Source organism: Porites lutea, chromosome 1, assembly GCF_958299795.1.
Source record: "Porites lutea chromosome 1, jaPorLute2.1, whole genome shotgun sequence".
Lineage (NCBI taxonomy): Eukaryota > Metazoa > Cnidaria > Anthozoa > Scleractinia > Poritidae > Porites > Porites lutea.
The window spans coordinates 20,206,110-20,218,797 of NC_133201.1; the positions used below are offsets into that span (position 1 = coordinate 20,206,110).

The 12,688-nt window shown below is 42.7% G+C and overlaps 2 protein-coding genes across 3 annotated transcripts in view; one reads left to right on the forward strand and one right to left on the reverse strand.

Annotated features, from left to right (window-relative positions):
- The window catches only part of LOC140946385 (mitochondrial 2-oxoglutarate/malate carrier protein-like), a 37,549-nt gene that overhangs the window by 16,929 nt on the left and 7,932 nt on the right, over positions 1 to 12,688 (forward strand). For both annotated transcript variants that reach the window (XM_073395493.1, XM_073395502.1), the window contains exons 4-8: positions 619 to 702; positions 2,167 to 2,210; positions 3,025 to 3,103; positions 4,053 to 4,143; positions 11,888 to 11,978. In XM_073395493.1, the coding sequence (XP_073251594.1) occupies positions 619 to 702; positions 2,167 to 2,210; positions 3,025 to 3,103; positions 4,053 to 4,143; positions 11,888 to 11,978 (389 nt within the window). The remainder of the gene's footprint in view (positions 1 to 618; positions 703 to 2,166; positions 2,211 to 3,024; positions 3,104 to 4,052; positions 4,144 to 11,887; positions 11,979 to 12,688) is intronic.
- LOC140946396 (uncharacterized) lies at positions 8,910 to 10,826 on the reverse strand. The gene is made up of 2 exons (XM_073395515.1): positions 10,443 to 10,826; positions 8,910 to 9,506 (listed from the first exon to the last, which is right to left on the reverse strand). The coding sequence occupies exons 1-2, from the start codon at positions 10,605 to 10,607 to the stop codon at positions 9,006 to 9,008; spliced, it is 666 nt and encodes a 221-aa protein (XP_073251616.1). The 5' UTR covers positions 10,608 to 10,826; the 3' UTR covers positions 8,910 to 9,005.

Below are 12,688 nucleotides of genomic sequence, written 5' to 3' on the forward strand. Positions count from 1 at the left end.
ACTCTTGATCAATCATTGCATTTGCCCCCATGCAGATGTTCTTAGGGCTTTGTAACCGCTGCCCCGTTAGCTCAATGGGATAAGCGCCAGTCTGCTGAGTGGGAGGTCACGGGTTCAAACCCCAGCTGGACCAACACTCAGAGTCTTTAAATAACTGAGGAGAAAGTGCTGCCTTTGTAACAACATCTGCAAATGGTTGGACTTTCTAATCTTCTCGGATAAGGACGATAAACTGTAGGCCCTGTCTCACAAGCCCTTGCACAAGTAATAAATCTGTGGGACATTAAAGAACCCACACACTCTTCGTAAAGAGTAGGGCACGTAGTGCCTGGTGTAGTGGTCTATCTCACTTTCACTCTCATGTATGGGGGCATCATTACTCATTCCTTCATTACTTGTGAACTACACCTAAGCAGTCTGGCAAAGTCCCCCAACCAGTGTTGTAAATTATCCCTGAAAAGCCCTGAGGGGAGTGGATAATAAGATATTTACAATTTGTCATGTGTTCCTTCCTCACATGTAGGATTACTTGAAGTTATTGTAAAACACTGATTGGCAGAGACACACTTGATCTTGGTATTTTTTAACATCTCCCTATTAAACTTCTGTTGCTTTTAGATTATCTGCTGGTCTTTTACGACAAGCAACCTATACCACAACAAGACTTGGTGTCTTCACTTCACTAATGGAACACTTTAAAAGGTAAATATTGTTAACATCCATAATACACCAGTGTTTAGTTCAAGAAAAGATGGGGCAAGCTAAGGCAACTCACCTGCATATATGGATCATACCAAAATGGCTTCACCTTCTCTAAAGGCAGAGACTAGTCACAAAAAAAGAAAACTGACAGTAACAAAAATTCAATCAAAAATTTTCATTCCAAGAATGTTTTTTTTTTGTTCCCATGTTTTTGAAGTGTCAGGAGATTTTTTGGTGTTTCCCCTAATTCTTGAAAGTGATTTCCTTTATAGTTCGTGAAGGGGTTACTTTCCTCCAGCTGGCCTTCACATCACTGAAGTGTAGGTGCTGGTAGTTAGTTGGCACAATTTTAAATACTTAAATTTTGTCGTAGCAGCATAAAATGCCCGCACACAGGAACTACAGTTTATAAAACTGTACGTATGGATGTAATATCAAAACCTTGACCAAAAAAAATCTTTGAACATCTTTTCTAAGCTTATGTATTCTCTAATTATTTATTCTTATAAAGTATATCACGCAGCAACTTACATCAGAGTCTTTTGACTGAATGCTCTACTTGCAATCCCAAGAGACACGTTGTTTTTGAAAATATACAAATGTACATTTGTAGAGTTGAGTAATATAGTTGATATATTAACAAGTCATCACTGTGGCGTATGATGAAGGTCTTCTTGTAGCAGTCTGTTTCGTAGACAGGAATATTAAAAACTTTCCTCATCCTCAGCTGCGTATTATGAGCCGACTTTGGCAGCAGCAAACTGTTTAGCCAGTTTTTGTCCTGCAAAATATTGCTACAAAGGTTTAAATATGGTAGTAACTGGTATTGGACAGATAGTGTAGGGGGTGCTAGCCCTTTCTAATGCTTCATTCTACTTACTAAACCATGCCTTTTCTTGCAACTTATTATTTTTTTGCCTATCTTTCCATTTTTACTTTACATGCAAATAAAATGTACTTTTGCATCCGGTAGCCCCTGGTTGTATTCCATTTTACATCTTCATTCCTTCAAAATTTATGAAGTCCTGAAATTCTAGTAGAGTGCCTCTTTAAGTCTTAATTTAATCTCACCAACACAAAGCCAAGTCAGCCTAAATGCATAAGATATAGAAGAATCGGCCCAAGGCTTTGCCAATCGGTGGACCAGGATAAAATACGAGGTATGCTCCATCGGTACAGGAGGAGGGATGGGTGAGAACTGCTATCGAGGGTGCTGAAACCTAAACTTTACTACAACTGGCTGAAAAATCAAGCAGGCTGCTCTTAAAACTGACAGACTAGGTCTGTAGGTATGCCGTGTATTCTCCCGGGCCATGCTGAGAATGTGAGGAAGTGCATTGATACTAATTTAGGCTTTGTGCGTGTTTTCTGTGGCAGGAATAGTCTTTTAGTAACATATAGTTGACTTTATTTCTGTTTGACTTGTACAGTGTTGCATTTGTCCTTTTTTTTTCTCATATTTAGTCCTGATGGAACTCCACCTTCTTTTCTTATGAAATGTGCTCTAGGTAAGTGCATGTATTCTCATATTAAATATTTTGTTATATTGATTTATTTAAGGTATTTGTTTCAGGGCTGGTTTTTCTGATTATTTGTTGAAAACTTTTTGCTTGTAATTCCATTAATCTAGGATTATTAGTTTCAGTCAAGCCAGGCCAAGTGTACCCCCATTGGTTCTATAATGAACTTATTAGTTTAAAAAGTAGAATCCCGATTAGTCATTGTCTCGACTTGGGGATGAAATTCACACTTATATTCTTGCATGCATTTAGACTGAGTAGTAATTTTAGACTTCATTCTCCAGTCTGTATTCAAATAGATAAAATTCTTATGAAGGCTTTAATATTGAGTTCAAGAAGAAAGCTGAGCTGACAGAGATTTTAACTACCTGCCCATGTAAATTCACTGCTCAGCAGATATGCAAAAGTGATGAAATGAATCTGATATTGGCTTTTACCTATCAGATATCAGATTCAATTTTCCAATAGTATGATGAATTTATAGGTACATGTAGTCTTGACCACACTTGACTGTAATCAGCCAAGGGTGTCATGAACACACAGAATGATCCTTTAATCTAATTAACTTCCCTCTTAGGGAGGGGGTGGGGGAGGCTGGTCATCTACTAATATATTGGACATACAGTCAAAATACCAACACTGAGGGGTCCATAGGAAGTGTTTGTATTAAATGTAAAGGGCCTCCTTTCCCCAGGGACAAAGCAAACTGTCCATAACAATGAGGTGTTCATATTAAGTGGGTGTCCATAAAGCAAAGTTTGACTGTAATTTGTTTTAAAAGCCAAATATTTGTTTTCTTCAGGGATGACTGCAGGAGCTGTAGGTTCATTTATAGGCACCCCAGCAGAAATTTCACTCATAAGAATGACATCAGATGGAAGGTAAAGACACTTCTCCACTCCAGCAGTTGTACTGCTGTTTTAGTTGTAAACAGAGCTCTCAAAACTCACACATTGAATTAAAACTCATTAGACTTAGGTCAAACTTGTTCTCTAACACAGAAGCCAACAGAGTTTATATGCAATCAGTGATCTTCACAACACTGAAATGATTAATTTTGTTAGTAGCCCTTAAGAGCTAAAAGAAAAGTCAGGGACCAGCAGTATTTTAAAAGATCAGTGCAGGAATGTCACTAAGATTTCAAGTTACCGGGTAAATACGACAAGTAGGCAGGGAATCAGACAGCTAGGAATGTCTTTTGGTCATATTTTTCTTATATTTTCCTATGAAAGTAGCTGGGGGCCACATTTATAGTAGCCAGGGAAAAAGCACGGCCCCCTGGCCTCTTAATGACAGCCCTGGATCAGTGGCTTAGCTGACGTGGCAAGGAAAGCCACCCATCATAGTCTAAATATTGCTGAGTGGTCAGAATAGTCAAAAAAGGGTTCAGTTTTTTAAATTTCTTGGGAGAGAGTGCCTCATAACCTTTCAGGTGAAACAGTTTACACATGACTTGTAGCCGTCTCAGAATCTCTCTCTTTATACATATACCTGTTTCAACATGAGGACTGTGTGAGGACTGTGCGAGGACTGTATGAGAAGTGACCTAAAGCGGTTGTAAAGATCACTTCGTCTCACCTCAAATACCTGAAATATACCCTAGGTAGCACAGGTTTTTTTCCTGCATGCAGCAGGATGAAAGCTCACTGGCACCTCGCTCTATCAGTGTAGTAACCAAACACATCCCTTCATTTTAAACTGTTTAATTTTGCTATTTTTTCAAACCACACAAATCTCATCACTGGAATAAGAAAGCGCAGAGCAACACTGTACTGAAACATTGTGTTTGTAGGGAACTGAAATTTCTAAAGGAATGATATATTTCCACAGGCTCCCTGTTGAACAACAGCGCAAATATACAAGTGTGTTTAATGCATTGTATAGAATTACAAAAGAAGAAGGAATACTCACTCTCTGGAGGGTAAGGTTATGTAGGATCACAGAATTCACAAAAAACCAGTGAAAGCTGCAGATAAAATTATGAATGTAAAAAGATGCATCGAGAACTGTCCAAGAGTAAAGAAACTTACAAGTTTAACAAAGTTGCATGTTTTCAGTCATATGGTGGTTCTTTCCAGAGCTAGTGAAAAACGGTTGTACATTACTGAAAATAGTATTCTATTCACATACATTCATATTCATGCTCAGTTCTAATAAGGTATGGAAAAAAGATTGATCAGCGGACTAAGCCAAGCTGGGACAGCTTGGCTTAGGAAGAGTTCAAGATACGACTCACGCGATTTTTGGGCGGGACTGGGTGGGCCGTCCACCTCTTCGCGGCTCCGCTGAAAAACTGAGCAAGAATGGTTTATTTTCGCGTCAAACCAGAATCTATTATCGGTAATTACGTAATCGCGCGTGAGACCGCTAGACTAGCCATGAAAGAACCCATTATTGAATTATTTTAACCTCGCATATCATTATGAGTGTTGTGAATAGTATTCTATTCACATACATTCATATTCATGCTCAGTTCTAATAAGGTATGGAAAAAAGATTGATCAGCGCCCAACAGCCCTCACTGTTCCTTAAATAGTCTTAGATAATTGCACTCCGACTCTCAAATCCTCTTACAACTTCCCAATCCTCAATCCTCCAACCTCTCTCATAACTTTAATCCCCAAGTACAGTAAGACACAGCTATACGTTTACAATTATAATCAAACTAAACTGGTATGAGTTTCCATAACAACATCTCTTCATTAAAGAAACGATAGTACAAAGGTTATAATCCATTCCAAAAACACCCTAGCCAAACAAAGTATCCTCATTCTGCTGGGCGTTTCCTCTGCTCAGCAGCTGGAAAAGCACACACAAAACGTTTCAGCTGATTCACATGCTGCCATGGAGCCACCACATTCTCAGCAGAAGGCGTAGCAAGTCGTCCCGACGGGCCATCATGTTTCAGAACCTTGGCCAGCTGAAGGTAATATAAGGCGGTATGCCTCCTAGCCCAACCCACGTGTTCCATAATCTCAGACAGATCCGCTCCTGTGAGGGCCAACGTTATCGCACAACCCGAACGAAAGCCATGCAATGTCTCACCATCATCAGCTTTCATCTGCTTGAGATACACTTTAAGACGCGCATCTGCTGCTGAAGAACTAAATGGAGAATCTTGGACACCATTATTAGAAGTTGTCGGACGAAACAAATATCCCTTTGTTAAATCAACGCCTAACTCCCTTGCCACTTCGACATATTGCTCAACGCCCTTCACAGGACAGATGACCGACTGGGGATTTCTGCGAACACCAAAGACATTACTGTCACCATCCCGCAAAGTCTTACCCCAGATATGATTAAATAAGAACCCATCATCATTTGGAAAACGAAGGATCTCCGGAACTTTTACCTGACCAAGATCTCCTGGGCGGTCCCCACTAAAGAACGCCAACTTAAAATAAGCTTGGTCACGTGCGATAATGAAACGGTCAAGTTTCGACTTTGATCTCGCTAGCTCGCCTTCAAGATACCTCGATAACTGAGTCAATTTGTCCACAAAGAATGGCGTGGCTTGTTTTGGAGTAACACGGGCCTGTAACTGCTCCGCTGTGACAAGACGAAGGTAATCTTTAACCAATTTATCAGAGGCTGGGTTACCAAGACCTAGCCGCTTGTCCCACTCCCCATCCCGACCAATGGAATGGAAAATCGATCTTAACTTTCCTATGTAAGAGTCCACAGTCTTGTACGACAATCTCAAGGGGCAGCCACATGACTGTTTACCACGCTGACCCAAAAATTCACACGTATTGAGGTGTACCTGTGTTTTGCCACGCTTGTCTTTAAAGATCAGGAAGCGACACAAGTCCCTAGGCGTCACTGTCGCGAGAGTAACAAAACCCGGCAGAGCACCAAGAAAAGCCTCAAGTTCCCTCTGAAGAGAATCCTTCTGCTTTTTATAACTGGTTGCCTGATCGTAGTGAAGTAACTGCTGCAACCGCACTTCAATTCCATCAAGGTCAACGATAACATCAGAGTGTTCCTTGCCAAGCGTTGTCATAACCTTTCGCTTGTAGCCACAACGTTGACAAAAACGGAAGTCAAAATCATTAGCGTGTCCACAGGTTGGGCATTAAACCGACTGGACAAACAGCTTTGCCATGACTGGAAGCTCCTACAAACCAGAAAAGAAGAACCCTATCATACACCACAAACCAGTAGCACAACAGATCAAAATGTATGCCAAGACACACCTAAAAACACACTGCAAAAACCCAGAGATCTCCAGGAATGCCCTTGTGAGGCAGCCACCCCTTTTTGGACGGGACCAAGAGAGCGTTGCCATCGCCACGAACAGCCAGACATCTACTCTTTACAGCTTTATTCATAAGGAGAGGCCACCAGTACTTCTTGGGAAACACGTCCAGCACCACTACTGTGCACGACTGTTTAAAACTCTGCAGAAATTTTAAGACAGGTCCCGTTAAGGCCATGGGAGGAAAAACATACGGTCTGGCCATAAGCGCTCCGAGGGAAGCAAGGTCCTGTGTGAAGAGATTTACACCAGACGATCCGGGAGAGGGAATCGGCGTAAAATGAGGGAGAGAGTACCCGTGCGCATCCGTCATACTATTCGAATCCAAGGCCATAAGGTCGCAAGTATGGCCTTCCCTACCACCAAACTCCTTCTGAACAATCTGCCACAAGCCATCCGACAATTTACTATCTGAGTGGGACAGGCGCCTTGATGGAGCATCAGCAGGATTCTGACCAGTCGGAATGTAAGACATGTGCAGAGATAAGCTAAGCTTCGACGTTGTGAAGAAAAGCCGTTTCAATGCCATATTAAGCTCCAAGCTTCTACCACCCTGGTTGTTCCAAGCCTCGACAACGGCCTTATTGTCAACAAAAGCATCAACTCTAGCATTGAACAGTTTGTCTTTAAAAGCCATTAACGCCATGTCGACCGCAATAGCTTCCTTCGCGGCGATCCCCCATTTGCACTGCTCTTCCGTCCAATAATCTGATATTTCCTCACGATGAGGGGCTAACAAAATAGCACCCCAGCCTGATGCGGAAGCATCAGTTGCAACGGACACACGAATATGACGCTCATCCCGCCATGTTACCGGATCATCCCAACCCTCCAAAAACAGCCAATGGGAGATATCCTCACGCAGATCCCCCCTGATGGGTATTAGCCTGTGGGGAGTACGTTGGCCACCGGCAATAGCTGCATTCATCTGCTTCGTAAACAACTGGGCTGCAGATACTGCTAGACTAAAAGAGACACATTTCCCAACCAGGCGTTGCAAGGTTTTCACCGTAACCTTAGAGGCATGGAGTATTTCACGGACAAGTTGCAAGAATTTCTCCTTCTTTTCCGGCTTTAAGCAGAACACCTCCCTAGAAGAATCCGCTAAAAAACCAAGGTAGGGAACCACTTTACTTGGGAACAATATTGACTTTTGCAAACCAAGGAAATAGCCCAAGCTGACAAGATGGTAAGCAACAAGAAATATAGCCGACCTAGCCGCCGCAAGATGACGATCATCAACAGTGTTAATAGTAGCGTATTCCCCCTTATCGAGTGCCACCTGCAGTTCGCCATTGTGTCGATCATCGATGTAGAGCAAACAAGGGATTCCTATAGCTCTAAGGAAATTACTAGCCAACAGGCCAGTAGTATGATATACAAACGGGGAGATCTTCCACCCAAAAGGAAGGGTATTATACGTGAAATACCACCCTCCCCATTGGATCCCAAAATACGTGCGGCTGTCTTCAGAAAGAAGAATATGGTCATAGCCAGACTTATCGTCTAGGACCGTTTGGTAGGTATCCTTGCCCACGTAACGCGGTAAATCTATCAGCCTGTCTAAAGAGAAGGCATATCACGCATCCATAAATTAAGATAGCGCGCATCGTGACATAACCTTGGCTTTGTTGGCTCAACTGTAAGGGGAAGAGCAATAAATGGAGGGTCAACCACACCCACTCTCCCCAACAGCGAAATAGCTCCAGATCTCAAGCGCGCAACTAACGTTTCCTCCACAAATGACACAAAAGGCTTGCAAGAGACATTGTTCTTAAACACCTTCATCGGAGGCTCGTCTGAATCGAGCAATTCTCCTTTAAAACTTCCTTTAAAATGCTTGAAAAACGGCTTAATCGAGACCTTGTCCCTTATCCACCCAAGAATCTGTGCCTGTTGGGGTGACGAGCTATCTCGCGCAATGTACTGCCAATACTCGAAATGGTTATGCAATTCTCCAGCTCGAAAACAATGTGGGTCACGGAACAATAACTCCGAAATATCACCAATTAACTCTCCCCTCTGTATTCTCTGTAATCTAACACGGTCACAGGCTGTCACTTCTCCACTGACCTCGACGGGGTTACCGAAACAATCGACCCAGGACATCGGAAGCTCAATTTCTTTGCCTTGTTACTCCTGAAGTCGAAGATCAAAGGAGTCAGATTTTTCCCAACACCACATGTTTCCCTAGGAAAAAGGGGGGTAGTGATGACACCTTTAAACACTGAATCGCCGAAAAATCTAAGACCATATTAAAATCATCCCCGTCAAAGTCAGCAGAGAAATAACAGCTAAGACCAGCGAGGCTGGAGGGCCCTTGTCTCAAGGATACCCCTTTTTCAAAGTCGTTATAACTATGCTGACAAAATAGACAGAGTAAAATATGCACTAGATTGATTCAATACACACAAAAGTTTGTTTATTATCGCAAAGAATTAAGCAATATTACAACACACAGCCTTGTCCAGGCGGCCTTCAACCTATAACACCGGTGCGGACTAACGAGATCTAAACACAAGCTACTTGTCTGATTTGGGATCCGTTTTCCTCTGCTTGGACTTCAAATCAGGACAATCAGCTTTGATATGACCTCGCCCATGACAAAAATAACATCGCAAAGAAAATAGACGAGACGGACGTGCCACACCAGCACCCCTGTTGTCGTTCGCTTGGGGCTTCTTGCGATTTGACTTCTTTTCTACTTTAGAAACGATATCCAGGACCCTCTCGTGGTCCTTGTCTCCTAATAGGCGCATAACAAGGTCCTTGAAGTGGTCCTTCGACAACTCCACCTTTTCCCTCGCCGACTGATGAACGAGCCGATAGTAGTTCTTCCTGTCATGACTACGGTCAGCGGCCTTGTTATGCAGAGTCTCCAACATCTCAAGCACCTCATACTTGTTAAACTCTGTCAACGGGCGGGAAGCATAAGCCAAGATCTGTTCCACGAGCTTCTCAGGCGACGCGTTGGTTACTGCCTCCACTGACTGCTTTAACTGTCTCACCTCCTCACGCAATCTCTGCAAAGGAACAAAGAGACTCTTAATCACCGCCCACCTCAATGTGCGAAGCACTCAGTGTTATGCATAAAAAACCTCATTACAGGCCTCGTGAAAAAACAAAAACATCACGTAACTTCTCGCGTTACCATGTATAACCATCCTTCGGCAGGCACAGCCAAAGGAGAAAATACAAGTAAGACGACCTAGCAACGTTCAACAATTAACGATGACCCATTATCATAACTCATAACAAACATCCAAAGGCCACATCAGCCGAAGGAAAAGACAAAACACAAATGACACCTCGCTGTCACCATTCGTAACCATCCCACGACCGCAAAAAGGCTGAAGGAAATACAAATAAGCGAATTCACGGCGTCTCTCTAGCCAAAAGCTAGATGTCACCGCCGAACAAAACGGCCACGTCGCTTGTACAATAAGCGAGTCCACAGCGTTCCTCTAGCTAAAAGCTAAACGCCCAACGCTGGTCCGTCAACCAACCACCGCCGAACAAATCGGCCACCTCGCCTGTACGGTTTGTAACCATCCAACGACCACAAAGGCCGAAGAAAATACAAACAAGCGAGTCCACGGCGTTCCTCTAGCCAAGAGCCAGGCGCCGACCGCTAATCCGTCAGCTAGCCACCGCCGAACAAATCGGCCACCTCGCTCGTACGGTTTTGTAACCATCCAACGACCACAAAGGCCGAAAGAAATACAAAATAAGCGAATCCACGGCGTTCCTCCAGCCACAAGCCAGACGCCGAACGCTAGTTCGTTAACTAGCCACGCGGAATAGCCCGACAATCTTCCGAAAAGATTTCGATAACAGGCCGCGATCGGGCCAAAAGCTCTCCGTTATTCTCTCCACCATGCTGTGTGAAGAACCTGAAAGATACGACAGACAAGAGAAATATGCCACGAAAGAATTCATAACAACTAAAAGAGAACTACCTCCAGTTCCTGAGGCTGAGCGACATTAACATTCTGGTTGCCATCCGGTGGATTCACAACCGGCGGATTCACCACTAGCGGGTTCACGACCGGTGGATTCACGACTGGCTCTACAGGATCGACAAGTAACTGAACGTTCGGCTCCGGAGGTTGACCCTCAGCCATCAGGAAATCGTCAAGAAAATCGCGTGGGTCGTATCTTCCAAAAGAAAAGAGACCAGCTCTTCGCGGCTCCGCTGAAAAACTGAGCAAGAATGGTTTATTTTCGCGCCAAACCAGAATTTATTATCGGTAATTACGTAATCGCACGTGAGACCGCTAGACTAGCCATGAAAGAACCCATTATTGAATTATTTTAACCTCGCATATCATTATGAGTGTTGTGAATAGAGACTGTTTTTACATTTTCCCTCCTGCACACTGCAGCGTTGTCTCTTTCTTTCCAATTTTTAACATTATCAGTGAAGTGAATTAAAAGTAGAGGCTTTAAATGTGTTCAAGTATGTGCTTCTTTGAAAAGTTGTCGCGGTATTTTAAAGTACAGTAATTACATACTGGCGTATACAGGCACTGCAAGTGGATGTTCCTTCCAAAAGGTCTTTTAACCCTTTGAGCCCTAAGAGTGATCAACATCAAATTTCTTCTTGTAACATCAATGCTTTGTAAAACAGAGTGGTCATTAGAGTTACGGACATGATCTCACAAGATGAATTTGCTTGATATTTTATCAACTTCTCCCCACTACTTCTGTAGGAAATGAATAGCAGCAACAAATGAGAATTCAAATCTTGATCTTAGGGTTTAAAGGGTGAAACAGGCTATATAACGCCATTTGCTATCTTTTTTAAAAACAAACGTGTCTTTGCATCAATTGAATCCCCCCTTCCCAAAACAAAATACTACACTTTGGTTATTAAAGACTATATTTAGGCTATGAAACTGTTTCCTGTCCTCCGTTGCTACGGATGCCAAGGATGGATATGGATTGAAACTTGAATAAATTGGGCCAACATTTTTCAAGTTTAAATGCTATGCCCGCAAAGATCATCTCAAAATCTTATGGTTCGTGCAACCTGATGAAATTTGTTTGACATCTTTTTCATGACTCAACAGAAGCATTTTGTGCTTGCTGGGTAAAAGCACTGATTAATGACTTCAGTACAGAGTTTATCTGAAACATCAATATCCTACTGACATAGCCTCTTTAACCCTTTCACTGCCAGAGTAAATAATGGAGTTTTTGTGAGGTAGCTCTAACTTTTGAGTCTTTGGACGAAATCCTATGATGTGACCATTCAAATGAAACCTCTCTACTTGTACTTTCACATGGTGCTACTTGTTTTTCAAAATTTTACAAAATGAAATTTGGGATTTTTTGTCAAATTTTTCCTTTTCCCACATTTGGCAGTGAAAGGGTTAATGGTTTGTTTTTCTCTATTACTTAGGGTTGTGGTCCAACTGTTACTCGAGCCATTGTTGTTAACGCTGCACAATTAGCAACTTACTCTCAAGCCAAACAAGGCCTTCTTTCCACAGGTTAGTAAGATTAAAGGTTTTTATTGCCCCATCTGAGTTAATACGAAATATTTGTAATGTTACGTCATGTCGTGGATAAGAGGACAAGAAGACGCGCTCTTTTTACATATTAACATGTGAACAGTAAGCTCGGACTTCGGTATCAAAAGCGCCACCGGCAGCTGCATCAGTTCATTTATGAGCTAACTGTAACCCTCTGCCGCCCCCCTTAGCCCTTCCACCAGGGAACTTCCCCCACCCTTTTCGAACAGTAGTCTGAGTTATTTCACGTCCCCTATGATTTTGACTGGTGAAAGAAGGATGAGACAAGGATAATGACTTAACGTCACCGCCTAATGACGCCATCATTTTAACTGAGACAAGTTCTCAAATAACAACTATCATGATCTCACCAGTTTTTCAAAGACCCTGGCTGTTAGTCTGGCCGGAGTTTCAACCCTCGACCTTCCACTCGGCAGACCAGTGCCCTCCCAACTGAGCTAACCGGGCAGCGGTTACGGATTCCGGGAAGTTTTTTCTTGTGGAATCCAGAATCCAGGGGTTTGGAATCCGTTATTCAACTCAAGGAATCAGATTTCCCACTGGTGTAAAGGAACCCGGAATTAAGTTTTTGGAATCTGGAATCCACGGTATGGAATCCAGACAGGGGCACCCAACGTCAATTTTCGGAAAATATCTGTTCGGAAGACGATTTGAGGTCTAGAATTTTC

Excerpts from the sequence above, each read along its gene's own strand:
- LOC140946396 (XM_073395515.1), bottom strand. The coding sequence starts at position 10,607 with ATGGCTGAGGGTCAACCTCCGGAGCCGAACGTTCAGTTACTTGTCGAT. Across the intron at positions 9,507-10,442 it reads CTCAGCCTCAGGAACTGGAG|AGATTGCGTGAGGAGGTGAG; the intron begins GTAGTTCTCTTT and ends GTTCCTTTGCAG.